Raw genomic sequence first — 14,911 nt, 5'->3', positions numbered from 1 at the left:
AGTTTATGTGAAATTCGATTTTAAACATTTTTAAATAAATGCTACTTCTGGTATTGTATTTAATCTTTGAGGAAGACAAAAATTACTTCTCTGACTGTGCCCGAAACACCCATTTCTTTCGATCTGCCACTTCTTGGCATCCTAGACTTCGTTGTGGCAGGCGTTTCCTAAATTTCAATAATAAATCAGATTAAATCTGAAATTAGGGAATATCATGGGAGAAAAATGAGTGTACTAGAATCTTTCTTATGGGATCCCAATTTCGAATCACGTTCTCGATCGAGGAGAGATCCGAGTAATATCGATCCATGGCTACCATGACCCTCTTCAGTCCACTAGACACGTCTTCCTTTCCTAGAAAATAAGCGTAGAAGAACAACAGTGCCTCTACGAATGCATAAAATCTGCAGTCTAATTAATTATCTGCGCACTTCGTTTCGTGCTGTCTCTGCTCCTCGTCGCTCTGCTCGTGTCGCGTTTGCTGGAAGCTGGTTTCGAGTTCGGCGACTTCTTGCCTGTTCCCTTTGCCGACCGTTTCGTTGGCTTCTCGTTTTTCTTCTTCTTAGCTACCTTCCCGTTTCTAGAGCTGTGAACACCCTGAAACACCTTTTTCTCTCAAATCTGCGGATTTCCATTTTATTATGATAATTAAATATTTTAGTCTGCGTTTGCAAATGAAACCTTCTGCTTTGCGCGTTCCATCATTCGTTCGACGAACCGAGCTCGTCTGGACTCAGCCGCCTCTTTTTTAATTGGCAACAATGCGTCCAAATACATTTTCCTGTCTTCCTCTGGAAGCTGTTCGTACTCAGACAACGACATCTGATCGATCTCTTGGATCTTCCGAACAGGATCGATCGCTTGTTCCGCTGCAAAGATCACAGTTTCGTTTCGTTTCTATTTCACATCAGATTAAGCTTCTATCTTTTTTACTAATTACTCGAATGCTGAAGATATTTATACGAGTACTATTTGTTTGAAATATCGATTTACCGATTTTCCGTTGAATTTGCTGAAGTTTGTTATTGTAACAAGGCAATGAGTTAAGGAATGTAACGAATAGGAGGTACTCGACATGACCAATGATCCGCAATAAGGAGAGCAAAGCTTCTAGCGTGTTGCTTCGCAGGAAATTAGTTTCCAAGCTCTGCGCCACGAAACCCGGCTTGAAATCCTCCGCGGATAATCTTTTAGAAACGAAGAATAAAAGATCACACACATATACACGTACAATATCTATGAGAAACGTGTATAGGGTGGCCAAAGAGTCGTTTCCCTACTACTTAAAGGACCACCCTGTGTACGATGAAATACAGCGTGCGCTTTGATATGTACAATTCTACGAATGAATTCATGGAACTACAGGAAAACGGTGAAAGGATAGAAACCTTTCTTGAAGCGCTTCGGAAATCAGTTCGTCGCTGATACCAAGGAACGTCTCCGGTTTCCTCGGACTCTTGTCGCCTTTGTCTTTCGGCGATTCGCGAGTTAAACGCGGATCTACTATTTTCTCCAGCAACAAAATGGTTTGGATTTTGTACTCGTATCTGCTCAACGGATCCAGCATTTCCAGTGTATCGGAGGCAGGGATCTTTTCGAACTCCTTCGATAGGTCAGGATCCGCGCGAAGCGGAAGAAGCGACTCCTCCTTCAACTCTGATTCCTCGGTCTGGACAGATTTCGGTGTTTTGCTTCTCTTCGGGCTCTTCGAAGAACCCGATTTCGACGACTTGGCACGCGGCGATCGCTTCTTCCTATCCGGACTTCCTACGCTCGATGGCGATTCAATTTCGAGTCCTTCCTGTTCGACCAATTGCTCTCTTCCATCGTGGTTTAAATAAAAGTAGATACATATATTTTCCAATGAATAGAAGAATTGGAAATGTGATTTCGCGTAAAAAAATTGGCATAACAAATTATTTCGTACTACGAGGAGTATTTTACTTTTGTTCCGCCAAATATGCTTGGTAAGCCTGTGTATAATTCTCGTACGCGTCGTCAATGATCTGCCTGAGCTGAATGCAGCAAGCGCTTTCGCCGAGCCCTATTACTTCCGTGATCGCTTTGTCGATGCTGAGAACAGGAACGCCGAGCACTCGGGCACTCCTGCACGCAGTTTCCTGATACTCTGGGCGATACAAGCAGCGCGTCATCAATTAAGGAATATATACAACCGCCGATTGCATACCCGCGTCGTTATCAAAGGATTAGACTTAAGCGGATCGAGAAAGACGACGTCGTCGCCGGGGTACGTGTACTACAATGGACTACCGGTGAAAGGAGCTCCGTGAAAAATGATGCAAACTCTCTTCTCCGGTGTCGCGCTGTCCTGCAGATCGTTCAACGCGTTCGATCTCGGTTCGATGCTCTCGAAAAGCTCTTGCACCGGGTCTTTCATTCTCTTTTGGAAATCTGGCTCCATGTGCAGAGTGTCTATGTAGCCTTGAAAGAAAAATGTTACACCTTGGACGCATTGTGGTTAGACCGAATTTCCAGAACAGTTTAAAAATCTGAAGAAATACTTTAACCCTTCGTACGAGCTCTATAACAAATGTCAGCCTGACACGCAAGTGCAAAGGGTTAAAAGCGATCTACCAATTATTAGACTACGACTGGTCAAAAGTGAAATGTTGGTTGTGAACAATTTACAATAAAGCAACTGTTGAATTTCGTCGGGATCATTGGTGGGTAAGGGAACAGGTTCCGCCATGGCTTCGTCCATGTCCATAAAATGTGGACAGTCCTTCCTGTCCGACTCGACGCTGGACACGTCGCTGAACGCGTCGTTCTTCTTACCACGGCGACTGGACCTAGCCGTGTTCTTCCTCGCCGTAAACCGGCGACTAGCTTTTCCGATTCGTTTCCTCGATTTCTTCCTGAACGTAAACTTGCCCCGCCTCTCCGTTCTCTTCCTGTCGAGGCCCTTGAATTGCACGTCTTCTTCGCCCAGCAGGCCCTCCTCCTCCTCCAGCTTGTCGGCGATCAACGTGTGAGCCATCTCGTTCACCAGCTGGTTGTAAAATTGCACCAACTGCCAGGCTATCGGCTCGCCGGGCTGTCTGGGAGGCAATAGTATCTCCTTCGTGTCGTAGTAATACAGTAGGACTCGCGATATGTACTCCTCCATCTGAAATGTTCTGAGCGAAATGATCAACTCAGGTTTTTTTGGACCAAATCAATTGTCATATTGTTCCAGAGGAGATATGAGAGAGAGAGAAAGTTGAGGGTGTGGGTTGAATATAACAAAAAGCGCAGGGAGGACAGTTACTCGTCCAAGTGGTGCCAGAAAAATTCCACTGGATAGTTGCACGCGTTCTCTACTGTGAAAATCACTTCTTGAATTTCCGTAAAAGGTATAGTCGGCACAAATCGGATGTTGGATTCTACCACGTTTAAATTCTTTTCGATCCCGCGACCGGTCAATGCAATAGTTTCCGTCTCGGAGCTCATCTTCACGTTTATCTTCAGTTTACTCTCTACGTAGCACTGGAGCAACAATTTCGTTATAGGAATTTGTTTGATAATAATCAGGTCGTATCTAGACTGCGGATTTTTGCGAGGGCGTAGAATATAAAAGATGCACTGCGATATGCAGTCGCTTTTACTCTGCAGTGAGCTTTTATATAAATGGATAAAAATCGCAGTCTTATGTTTGTCATTCGAATCATCTTTACCGTCTTCCGAGGTTTGAAATAAACGCGGACAACCTCGGAGTGTCCGGTGGGGCAATAGTTCGTCTCGTATTGCACGTAAAACGGATTCTCGTCCGGAGGTTTCTTGCGCGAATGATTTATCAATTTCGCTTCCCATTCGCAGTCCACCAGTCCTCTAAAGCGAAGTTTCGTATTTATGTATAAAAAATTATTTCATTTTATTCGTAAGCGTGTTTTTTCTTGCAACGAAGTGGAAAAGTGAATTGATGTTTTTCGTGAGAATTACGACAATGGAACAGCCGGAAAGAACTCGGTAAATGGATCGGTACGCCAATGGTTCTTGGCTACCAAGAAGGAGGTTTTTTTCGCCGACGACGGTAGAAAAAGCTCGCTACGCTCTGGCCCGCTACACACAGCTGAGTTAACGGTATTCTATCGATCCTCGTACGCGTTTCCGAGTAATCTATATGGGTCAATGGGCCGAGCTCCATTCATTTTCAATATTTTTGTGCGCGCCGATCTACGACCGATGGAAAACTGACCAAAATACGAGAACGGTGGAAATATAGCTCGAAACTCAGTATACATGGGTTTCCGAGGTCGCTGATTACGAATTTGAAGTCGATATTATTGCCACGGTAAACCGCGGACGTTCGTGCAAAATTAATTTACCACCATTGTTCCAGAGGAGATATTAACGAGTCTGACTCGTAAATTTTGTACCGAACCTGAACATCGAATCGTCATCGTAATTTCATGTTCAACGAGAATGTACAAAAATTTCGTATAAATTGCATATTAATTTTGCATAAAGATCCGCTGACCAGTTGTTATCCTTAGTAAATGATGATAGATTTGTTACTCGTTCTTTATAAGAAAGCAGAGGACCAGGCATTCTCCCACGACGACGTCCTGGAAGTCTAAAAATTTCGTATTCATCGACACGTTCGGATAGGTCACAATCCCTTTTATAGTGACGGGAATCGTACATCCATTGGCGACCTGTGTAATACCATTCGCATGCAACAATTTTGAATTGCCAGCGTTCGTTTCTTGTTTACTGAGGACTTGCCTCTATGTGGATCGTGTGTTTCACTTCCGTGCTCTTCTCGGTGAATCTGTCGCGCGTCGGGTTCCAGGTGACTTGAAGCACCGCGGAATCCCCGACGAGTAGCTTGGAGTGTTTCTTGAACTCCACTGTGATACCGGACTTTTCCAGGAAATTCTTCTTGTCTATCGTCCTCATTCTCATGGTCGTGCTCCATGGCCCGTAATTGATTAGGTTCGTCGAATAATGAGCGGTGCACTCAACGATCACGTATCTCATATCTTATACAAAACATATTCACTTTGCATCGTATAATAAGAGAAACCTTATTAGGGACACAAGCTGCTTGTTCTCTTATATTGAAAATATTTAATATAAAATCAAAATAAACATATTTATAATCAATTGCTAATTCAAAATTGCTATCGTTTATCTAAAAAAGAAAACTGTTTACATCCCTCTATTAATTGCCACTGTCTGCGATTTCCTATGTATCATTAATTTCCATGTTTGAAATACTGAAACGGTAAATGAAGACGTACCGATGATGTACTCGAATGAAAAAAGCTGAGGGATCGGTTCGTTCTTGCGAGTGGCATAGCGCTGCATTAAAATGTACGAGTTGGCATCGACGAACTTCCTTGCCAAGTGTCTTTCCACCGCCATGTCGATGTCAATGACTCGTAGAAACGTCTCCTCCTCGGATGGAATAATGCACCAACCCTCAGCTAAATGCATGTCATTTTCAACGAAGGTAGATCTTTCAATTGAATCTTTATATCAATTATTATTAGACCGAGGATTTTATCCTAATAACGGGTCGCGTCTGTTTAACAAATTTTTTAAACCCCACTTCTCTGTAAATATCATTTTTTCTAAAAGTCTCAATCATATTTTTTTCTCACTTTTGACAGTGATCTTATTTATGATGATCGTACTTTCAATAATTGAAGCTTACCTTCCAGAATCGCCAAGTCTGTTACGAGTAGATCATCCCATTTTCTTCCATCCGGTTTGTTCACCTTTTATCGAAAATATGAAAACGCAAATTGATAGATTCCAGAATAGATTCATAGATTCATCTTACGTTAAGCAAATAATCATCGGTTAACCACTGGATGGCAAAATATTCCAACTCGACGGAATAATACTGGGGCGGTTTGCCCCGGGGTATGGACAGATAAACTTGCGGGAATGTGCTGTAAGCTTCCACTTTTATCGTCACTGGCATCAAATGACTTATCTACAACTCGACAAATAATTGCATTCAGAGTTATTTTTAAAATAGCAATGGGACAGGAATTTAGGGATTCAATAAGTATAATTATTGACACCTGCAAATAAATCTGATGATCGATGGATCCAAGGACCGTCGGGAGATGATCCACGTGAAATTCCACGATTCCCTCAGGTTCCACGAAGCCGCAGTTAGGCTCGACTTTCAACGGCTGTAAATCGAATTGATCCGCAGCCTCGTCGATCAACAGATCCGTAGTTATTATCTTATACTCGAACGCGATTCCGCAGCGATTCCTTAAGACGAAGCTTTTGCGATTCAACTCTAAGAACATCTGCAACGCATTTCGCTATTATATCCTATCGATCGTTTTTGGGTGTCGATTATCAGTAATAAACTGCCGATTTTTATGCAGAATGGGAGATGCACGTGCTGTTTGCGATATATAATAAACGAAAATCGAGTAGGTCACGTTTTGAATGATACGAGTTTGCATAAAAATTCGCTGACAATTTATTGGTAAACGATATGCGTGACTACTTGTTGACCAAAATCGATAATGTTCGTGTCAGTCTCGAATCGCACGGCGTCTGCGCGTGCCAGCAGATTCACGAGCTCGGTAGGTCCGCGAAGAACTTCGCAAACGATTCTGGCTTTTATTTGAAGTCGTTCGAAGCCGTGAAATCCTACGTGCACCCGTTGCACGGTGTACGGGAGTACCGTTCCCTCGTTCGGGACGATCTGAAGTACCTGAAACGATCACGTGCCATGCTTCTATAAACAGTTATTAGATTTTCGGTAGGATAAAAATTCGTTCGTTCTTTTGTTCGAGCTACAATTTTATTGAAGATTTATTCTATGTAATATTATTCTACTAACTTCGTTGATGAAATAATTCTTCGGAGGATCAGGTCGCAACGATTCTAAAACGACCAGATCCTCGTCCTTCTTAAAATACGACCCGATAATCGACATGAGCAACTCTCTGATCTCCTGGTTGGACACTTGATAGCCGTTCGTTCCGATGTTCTCGTCTAACAGTTCTGGCTTGTGCCTGTGCGTCTCCGAAACGGGTGCTGCAACCGAATTCCCAAGTGAAATACGATGGGGGACGTTGGTCGCAGTGTAGTTACAATTTACGGGTGGCGGTATCGTTTTCAATGGGCCGTCTCCGCTTCCGTCTTGCACGTCGTTGTTCATGCAGATCTCTTCGTTCATCTCCGTCTCGACCGAGTCCTCGTGAATCTCAGGTGTCCCTACCTTCAATTTCTCTTCCTCTGGCAAACATCCACACTCCTTCAAACCAACGAGTTTACAATACTTCTTACCGTTCGGCGAATGAACAGAGCAATAATAAAATATTTTTATTGTCAATTTGCAAATTTTAATTTCGAACGGAAATAAATAACACTCGCAGTTTAATAATTTCTAGGATTTTGAAAAACTCACGAGTTCGGTAGTCGTGTCACGTTCAATCTCGATGGTATCGGCGAGCCACTGGAATTTATACACGACGGACACGGGCCCGTCGTTGGTCAGAGTTAACACTTTTTCAGCGCTCGAGCCCAGCTCGCAGTCGATTACAATATTCCGCGGTTCTATGTTGATATTAGGAAAATTCACGTAACCCTTGCACGTGATCTTATCCTATAAAATTGGAATCGAGCATGTTTAATTAATTTCTGTAGCTATTATTATTGGTTCATCCTCGATACTGTCATTTACTTGATTAGGATGTTCCTGGTATTCTAATCGGAGCAGGCCAATGTAGCGTTTCGAGTAACGATTCGCGGTCCCGTAATCGATGGAGAAGAAAACTCGGATCTTGGTTGTAGCCCCGTCGATCAGAACAACGTTCATTTTCTGTACGTGTTCCTCCGCGCTGGTTATCAGACAGAAAGGTGGTTTGACAGAAAGTTGGACGTTCAAGTCCAACTTCGACTGGTTGGTCACTAGCAATTCATCTAATTCACAAAAGACGATGAGATGAGAATTCACATGACTGCAGATTTTACAGGTCAACACGGTGTTTAATAAATTCGTTAACAACTATTGCTCAACGGGATGGAAAATGCACGCACCAATCTGCTGCAACTTATCGCCCGCGGGGCAAATATCCACGCGAAAAGTGAGCTCGCGCCTGCTGAATAAAATTTGCGGCTCCGTCAGGGTGATTGTGAAAGAGGACTTGTCTACCCTCTCCCGCTTCCCTCCGCCCTGCATTTGACCGAAGACGTACCAGTCCTCGAACAAACTTTCGTTTCTGCAGGTGGAACATCGTGCAACTTAATAAAACTGCGAGGAACGCCGATGTCTGACCATACATCGACCTATACTACTTACTTCTTCCAAAACAGTTTGCAAAAGACTTGCTTCGTCGTTCCCGGTGAAATTTCGACCATCCGCGGGTGTATTTGAAACTTGGTGCTGCGTTCAAAGGAATCTGAAGAGTAAACATGAATGCTGAAGAGAATTTTTACCTACGTTTCGGACATTGTGACTTGGCCACGATAAAATCGTATCTCCGGTTCGTTCGAAAAGATCATCTGATACTGTCGCGTGCCCCGATTTGTCATGGTGATCGTCCGTTCTATTTCTTGATGGCTGAAGAAGCGAGAGATCCATTTGTTCATACAAATGCTTATTTAACCCTTTCACTGCCAATTTTATTTTTTTATGTTTTATTTCTTTGCATTCACTGGTTGCTAAGCTTTCGTTTAGTGACGGCTAGAACTGTTACTTTTTAATCACTCGTGATCGGATCACGTTCACTCCAGTCACAGTGGCAGTGAATGGATTAACAAAGCAGGCATGATTCACCTGAACAGGAGGCCCCAATCGAAAGTGGGGAATATCTGCGGTTCGAAAACGACGCTGCACCCGTAGCCAGTGACCCTCAGCTCGACCGAGATACTTCGGCTATTAATTACGGAAAGTACGAGGTTCTCCTTGTATTTCCCAACGTCGACGAGGAACACCTTGACGGTGATTGGCATCGAACCCTGGGGCTCGAGATCGCCGGACCTCGGACTCACGCTCCACGGTGAATTCGGTTTACTCTTTGGGAAACGAGCGAATGAATAATTAGACCGCCAGTCTCGTGGATTTATGCAAAAATCTAATCTCCACAAACGCTGCATGCATAAGATATAAAAAATGAATACACGTTTGAATGATAAAAATACAGTTTGGTCACTGGCTATCATAAATCTCTTATCGTGTATAAAAGTCTATTAGCGAGATGGAAAATTGAATTTTTCAACAGAGATAGTACCATCGCCGCGGTGAATTGAGTGGGGATGGGCGAATCGTTGATCACTTGCAATTCCATCGTCTTTTCTTCGAGAAGCTTGACATCTCCAAAGTTCAAGGAATTCGGTTCCACCGAGACCACCGCCCCTTGCCCGTTGCACGTGATGATCACGGACGATAAAGCCGGAGATTGTTCTCCCATAGTTAACATACTGCACGATACATCACATTTTCATATTGACACGATGACGAAGCAGAAGAATTTAACAAGTATCGTAAGAGATATGAATTGGGAAACAATCGTTTCTCTCTAATCGTTTTGATAAGAGGGACAACGCTTTCGTCTAATTATTAACCGCATAATTTACTTCAAGCAGACTCTTTGATTGCCCAGGACCCTCGTGATAATGCTCACGTCGATGGTCCGCGATTGACGAGGCTTCACGTATCCTTGGTACTTGGAGAGCGAACAAACTACCTCCGAATCCTCCGAAACCTAAATTCCAATGAAGAATGAGATGTAAGAGATGTAATTGATTTAATCACGATTTAATATTACTTGTTGTGGAACGAGATAGAAGTATGCGTCCAAGTCGGATTTATTTTCAACGGCGAAGGATCTCGAGTAAGGGAAATTGACAAAGCAGAACCGGATAGCGATCTCCGATGGTACGATGGATAGCGAAGCCACGCTGCCGCAAAATTTCACTGGCAACGTGACAGGATTCGTATCGGTGTCCCACATATCGACTTGAATAGTCGTCTGGCCGGCGCGAGCGATATTCGCTGTGTAAATTACCTGCGAATCGGCGGGCACTCGGTTTAACACATTCCCGTCGAAATAAATACAGTGTTGCAATTAACGGTGGATGCTATCATTTATGCAAATGGATTACGGGAAGGAGAATGGCGCACTTTTATTCTTTGCGCTCCGCCACCGACGACTACTCCCTCCTCGGGGATGATTTGAAATTCACGGGGGTTGCTCGGGAAACCGGGCTTCGTTTGAGCCCTCGCAAAGTCTTCGTGACCCAAAGGACGCTGATCCCCATCCTCGAGCACGGTTATGGTGTACGCCACCGGAATCAACGCCAAATTGTGCAGGTACACGTCTTGCCTAGTTCGGAATCCTATAGAGACGTATAAAACAATTGATTTTGTTACAGCCCGTTGAATTAATAGATTCTTTTGTTTCAACGACTCGTTTTAACAGACTCTGACAGTTCTTATCGATTTATCGCTGTATTTTAAAAATCATTCGACTATTGTAATGTCCTAACTGGTTTCTCTACTATTTCTCATACCGAGGGCCGTCGTCCCAAAATCGAGGCTCTCCTTGTCAAAGTGCAACGTCGGACACGTAATGCATCCTCTGCGAGACAAAGAACCGTTCAAAGGTTAACGTATCGACCGCCGTTCGCCCGTGTATCGATCGCGTACTTGATATGCAGGCTGAGCACCTCGAGGCTCTCCTTCACTACGAAATCGACCCTCTCGACGAAGTCGCCTTTGCGATTCGACGAAAACGATAAATTGAAGGATTTGTGCTCGCCGGGACACAAATGGAGGCTGCGAGGCGTCACGTCAAGCGTGCCACCGAAATCGGTCGCCTTCGCGCGGTAAACCAGCGTCCCGGGAATGTGGCTCTTGTTCACCGCTATTACCTGAAACAACCGCGTGGTCCGATTAGAAAATATAATCAGAGCCAGCAATTACAAAGCTGAAGTACCAGTTAGGAAGTGTCCGATGAGAAACCAAGTTCGAGCATTAATAAACGCGAGCAATTGCTTCCCCTTGTACAGGGTGTAAAGGAATGTTTGATCTTTTTTATTTGACTGCGGAGACCAAACATTTCTTTACACCCTGTAGATTCATGAAAGGACGATATAAATTGATATCACGAGCGTTTAATTAATTCGAGATCGATATTCATTGTTACCTCGTAATTGTGGGTGGAGCACATATAAATATTCTCGAGATTGATCGTGAGCACGTTTAACTGGAGAACCGGTCCTTTGCCCGTACCGTAAAGACTGCGTCGTAAAACGGTACACTTTATTGCCGTCTTAACGTTTATATTCCTTGTTTTACGACTAAATTCTATGGCTATTACGTCAACGGTATTCTGTCCTCACGACCAGTCACTTCCAAATAGGCAGTGCTGCACAGCTCGCCCATTTCGAGGGCACGAAATAAAACGACGACTTCGGTAGACGATTGCGGCCAAATCTCTGATTCCTACGGAGTCCTCTTTATTTAAACTATTCGGTTTTATGCATTTATAAAAATTCTGTCTGCGATTTAATTACGGATGAAAAAAATCACCTCAGGCGTGAACATGAAGCAGATATGATTGTAGTGGAACGTCTGGTTGGTCAGTGACTCTAATTCGTCCGCGTAGATCCGCTGATACACTAGTTGATGAATATCCGGGGTGCATACGTTGTAATGTTCGAAATCCACGCAGCGAGGAACCTCGTATTCATATGCCGAGTGGTACAATGTTTTGTATCTATAACAATCATCATCAAATCATTTTTATACGTGTACATATAGATTATAAAAATTAGACGTGGCTATATGAAGAATGTAAATGATTTTCACAATTCTCTTCGCTCGTTGTCCACCTCGGCGCTCTCGTATTGCATCCACTTGTACTTGACGATGAAATTGCTTCTGTTGTGAATAGTGATAGTTTTGCTTCTGGAGAGACCCAGGAAAGTATCTTCCATTCTTACGGTCCCTCTGTCGATCCGAATGGGACAATTCTCTGCGGAGCCTCGGACCTTCACTCGTAGTTTTTCACCTTCGGAAGGAAACAACATGCTACTCCGTGATCGTTCCATTTTTCCCCGATCTTTTTTCCCTTTAATCACCCGTGTCGTATTCGAGAAAAAGATTAGCCTCGAACTCCCCGGCTTTCCTCGATAAAAAGTAAACGGTGAACTGTAGAGTCTCCTCCTCTTCTATCGTCCCTTTCGCAGGCTCGATCCAGAAACAGGCACTGCAATTCCCATCAATTTTTTATCACGCGACACCGTGTTCGTATTTGCATGATTAAATGAATAAAATGAATATTGCACGTAGTTTTGTATATGACAGTCTACTTGTCGGTGTAGACGGTGAAAGTAGTTGAAGCGTTTCCCACGTTCCTCACAAATAAAGTTTTCAGCGACGGGATTTTGACCGCCGTAAGTGGCACCTCGATCTTATCAGGAAAATCTAACATCCCTCTCGGTCCAATCGCTGAAGCGACAAAAGCACATGCCAAATATGACGATAAGAAAAATATCAATCGACTGCGGATTCGATGCATTTATGGAAAGAGCTGAATTTGCGATGGTTAAATGCATGTACATAAATCTTGCATTAAAATCCGGAGTCTGGCTATCGGTTTATGGAAGCGCACCTATCACCGGTACAGTGAACTCTCCGCTGTCAGTAGTGAACTTTAGTTCGTAATGATAATCTCGCGTCATCTCCGGGGTGAATTTCACTCTGTACATAACGGAGAGACCCGGCGCGACCATCATCGAGTAATTGCATCCGCAGGCTTCCACGGAGAAGAAAGGATCGGGCTCGTTGGAGCTTCTCAAGTATTTCGGTATCTTTTGTTCATAAATGAAATCAAACACGTTTTTTATTTGAAGTTTCAAATCGGAACAGGCTACGCACTTCGCATGTCTGTTAGAGGATTTCAAGACGAATTCGCTAAATATCATAAAATTTGCTATAACCACGTGAAAGCTCTCACGAAAACATTTTCGATCAGACTGCTAATAACAGAGTACTGATCACGATTCGTGGTTCACCCTGTATATTCATTTTTGAATACTAAATATACTGTATGGAATACCGAAAGCTGCAGTATTTGAATGATAAAAGAGATATTTAAGATCGATCAGTTTTACCGAAGTCGAGTTTCGAATTGTGACGATCACGGACAGTGAGGAACCAGCTGCGAACTGTTGAAATATGACGATGGTAGGATTCACTTCGAAGTTGCAACCTTCAAATCTCGTGCAGAACGGTAAATTGAGCCTGTTGCTCCATTTAATAATGTACTGCGTTCTTTCCTCCGTGGCCATCGACAATTGCTTAATGTAATCCGACGGCCGTCCGACATACTAACGACATAATTAAACAATTTTCGACAGCTCGTTCATTAATAATACAGTCGTCGTCCAACCTGCTCCTCATCCCTGGATTTCTTATACGAAGTTTCATGCACGTCTCGCAGCAGGCAATTTATGATCTCCGCTATATTAAAGATCCTTAAACCAGACTTTATAATCTTCCCTTTATCATGGTCCATTTTTATCTACACGGTATTAAACAGAAGCCATTAGGTATTATTTCACATTCGGTTGAAAATCGATTCATCAACTCGACGTGTACTAATTGCAATCTTCACTGCCCTGTGCATTTATTCTTCGGGTTCCATTTAAGGATGTATTGGCTATACAATCAATCCCAAAAGTTTATAGGCTCATTTTGTAGAGGACGACGAGATCTACAATCTCTATATAACAGTTTCTCGCTAGCTTCAATAGAAATACCAGAAAGAATGAAACTTTAATTCGATCGATGCTTGTCAGTTAAGAGATGCAAAATTCAATCGTTCTCAGTAGCAAATTGTGTCATTTATAACTTAATATCGTAGATAATAATATTTGTACACCGTGATAGCGGAAAGCGGCTCTTTGCAAGATTAATCAGTAATTAGCGAGAGTTGCCTGGCAAGGGAACAACAGTTACCAAAGTTTGCGCGCTTCACCTAATCATCCCACGCTTTTAATCTCCTTAGAAATCCACTTCGTACTTTTACACGGAGTAACCAATCTCTCCTTCAACGCTTTACCCCGTGAAATTATTAATAAGCTGGACACGCTTATCCCATTTATTCGCACCGGATACAACGATTAACATTTAATCCGTTTGATTACACGATCAATTTTGAATTTTATTCGCAAGCATTTCGCGTATGTACATTCGATTCGTCGGGACATCGGACGAACGTTCAACAGCACGGACTTGGGTAGGGATTGGAAGCTGGGATCCTGCAACAGGGCGAGGGACAGAACGGCACCGTGGAGCAGATGGGTGGCGGACAATTGTACGCGGGACAAATCTGGCCGAGCGTTTCGTAGCACAGTTTGCGCGATAGTCGCGCGCTAAGAGGCGAGAGCGGAGATTCCGGAGGCCAGCCCACGAATCTGGCGTACGCCTTTAAGTAACACAACGGCGGTGCTTTGCAACGCGGACGAGGCGGCGGCGGCGGACAACAGGGCATTTGTGACACGCAACAAGGATCGCACGTCCCGTCGTAGCAGCACATTCCTGGACAGGGACCTCGCGGGCAACCAAACGGCGGACAGCTGATGTTGCACACTTCCGGTTCCGGTTTCCTGACCATTTATACAGTTAAAATCGTTTAGGTCGTTGAAGTCCTCTTGTTCTTACCGGCAATCGATCTCGTTGAGCATGCAAAGCATCTCGTCCATGTAGTTGCGGTATCTGGTGTTACAGGGAACTATCCCGGGATGTCTCTCCATGATGAATAAAGTTCAATAGTCACTGGCACTGAGAATTTTGTGATCTTTTCCAATGGGATAAAGTGTGAAGGATATTTTGAATTTAGACCATTTTTATCTGAAAGGGGAGAAACAAAAGTGGAGTGAAGCTGGTTGCAGATATCAGTGAATAGAATAACGCGATGTA

The 14,911-nt window shown here is 43.6% G+C and overlaps 3 protein-coding genes across 3 annotated transcripts; all 3 read right to left on the bottom strand.

Annotated features, from left to right (window-relative positions):
- Positions 1-59: 59 nt before the first annotated feature.
- LOC113464452 (hydrocephalus-inducing protein homolog) lies at positions 60-4,331 on the bottom strand. Its single transcript, XM_026814305.1, has 11 exons — positions 4,326-4,331; positions 3,269-3,543; positions 2,650-3,137; positions 2,272-2,442; positions 1,956-2,128; positions 1,389-1,816; positions 994-1,187; positions 719-869; positions 432-586; positions 236-354; positions 60-167 (listed from the first exon to the last, which is right to left on the bottom strand). Exons 1-11 carry the CDS (start codon positions 4,329-4,331, stop codon positions 60-62), a joined length of 2,268 nt encoding a protein of 755 aa, XP_026670106.1.
- Positions 4,332-4,511: 180 nt separating this feature from the next.
- Positions 4,512-13,505, bottom strand: LOC113464449 (hydrocephalus-inducing protein homolog). The gene is made up of 29 exons (XM_026814302.1): positions 13,380-13,505; positions 13,102-13,317; positions 12,600-12,798; positions 12,298-12,436; positions 12,067-12,194; positions 11,795-11,996; positions 11,516-11,702; positions 11,304-11,428; positions 11,130-11,223; positions 10,631-10,854; positions 10,495-10,562; positions 10,106-10,320; positions 9,750-9,989; positions 9,559-9,686; positions 9,213-9,402; positions 8,759-8,997; positions 8,423-8,542; positions 8,282-8,365; positions 8,020-8,201; positions 7,664-7,902; positions 7,388-7,585; positions 6,818-7,234; positions 6,479-6,688; positions 6,036-6,272; positions 5,789-5,944; positions 5,660-5,723; positions 5,244-5,429; positions 4,726-4,982; positions 4,512-4,655 (listed from the first exon to the last, which is right to left on the bottom strand). The coding sequence occupies exons 1-29, from the start codon at positions 13,503-13,505 to the stop codon at positions 4,512-4,514; spliced, it is 5,214 nt and encodes a 1,737-aa protein (XP_026670103.1).
- Positions 13,506-14,210: 705 nt separating this feature from the next.
- LOC113464448 (keratin-associated protein 10-3) lies at positions 14,211-14,745 on the bottom strand. The gene is made up of 2 exons (XM_026814295.1): positions 14,654-14,745; positions 14,211-14,598 (listed from the first exon to the last, which is right to left on the bottom strand). Exons 1-2 carry the CDS (start codon positions 14,743-14,745, stop codon positions 14,211-14,213), a joined length of 480 nt encoding a protein of 159 aa, XP_026670096.1.
- Between the last annotated feature and the right edge of the window lie 166 nt (positions 14,746-14,911).

This window comes from Ceratina calcarata, unplaced genomic scaffold (assembly GCF_001652005.2).
Source record: "Ceratina calcarata isolate Rehan_Ccalc_2016 unplaced genomic scaffold, ASM165200v1 scaffold12, whole genome shotgun sequence".
Taxonomy (NCBI): Eukaryota; Metazoa; Arthropoda; class Insecta; order Hymenoptera; family Apidae; genus Ceratina; species Ceratina calcarata.
Note: the sequence above shows the minus strand (reverse complement) of the source record. Positions and strands in the feature narration are given on the sequence as shown.

What these genes read in the sequence shown, in the direction of transcription:
- LOC113464452 (XM_026814305.1), bottom strand. An exon ending in TCCGAAGCGCTTCAAGAAAG is followed by an intron (nt 1,188 to 1,388) that starts GTTTCTATCCTT and finishes CGTTTCTAAAAG; the next exon opens with ATTATCCGCGGAGGATTTCA. An exon ending in GCTGAGTCCAGACGAGCTCG is followed by an intron (nt 587 to 718) that starts GTTCGTCGAACG and finishes GGGTGTTCACAG; the next exon opens with CTCTAGAAACGGGAAGGTAG.
- LOC113464448 (XM_026814295.1), bottom strand. Translation starts at nt 14,745, where the DNA reads ATGGAGAGACATCCCGGGATAGTTCCCTGTAACACCAGATACCGCAAC. An exon ending in CTCAACGAGATCGATTGCCG is followed by an intron (nt 14,599 to 14,653) that starts GTAAGAACAAGA and finishes ATAAATGGTCAG; the next exon opens with GAAACCGGAACCGGAAGTGT.
- LOC113464449 (XM_026814302.1), bottom strand. Translation starts at nt 13,505, where the DNA reads ATGGACCATGATAAAGGGAAGATTATAAAGTCTGGTTTAAGGATCTTT. An exon ending in AATCCAGGGATGAGGAGCAG is followed by an intron (nt 13,318 to 13,379) that starts GTTGGACGACGA and finishes TTATGTCGTTAG; the next exon opens with TATGTCGGACGGCCGTCGGA. An exon ending in TTTTGGGACGACGGCCCTCG is followed by an intron (nt 10,321 to 10,494) that starts GTATGAGAAATA and finishes ACGTCTCTATAG; the next exon opens with GATTCCGAACTAGGCAAGAC.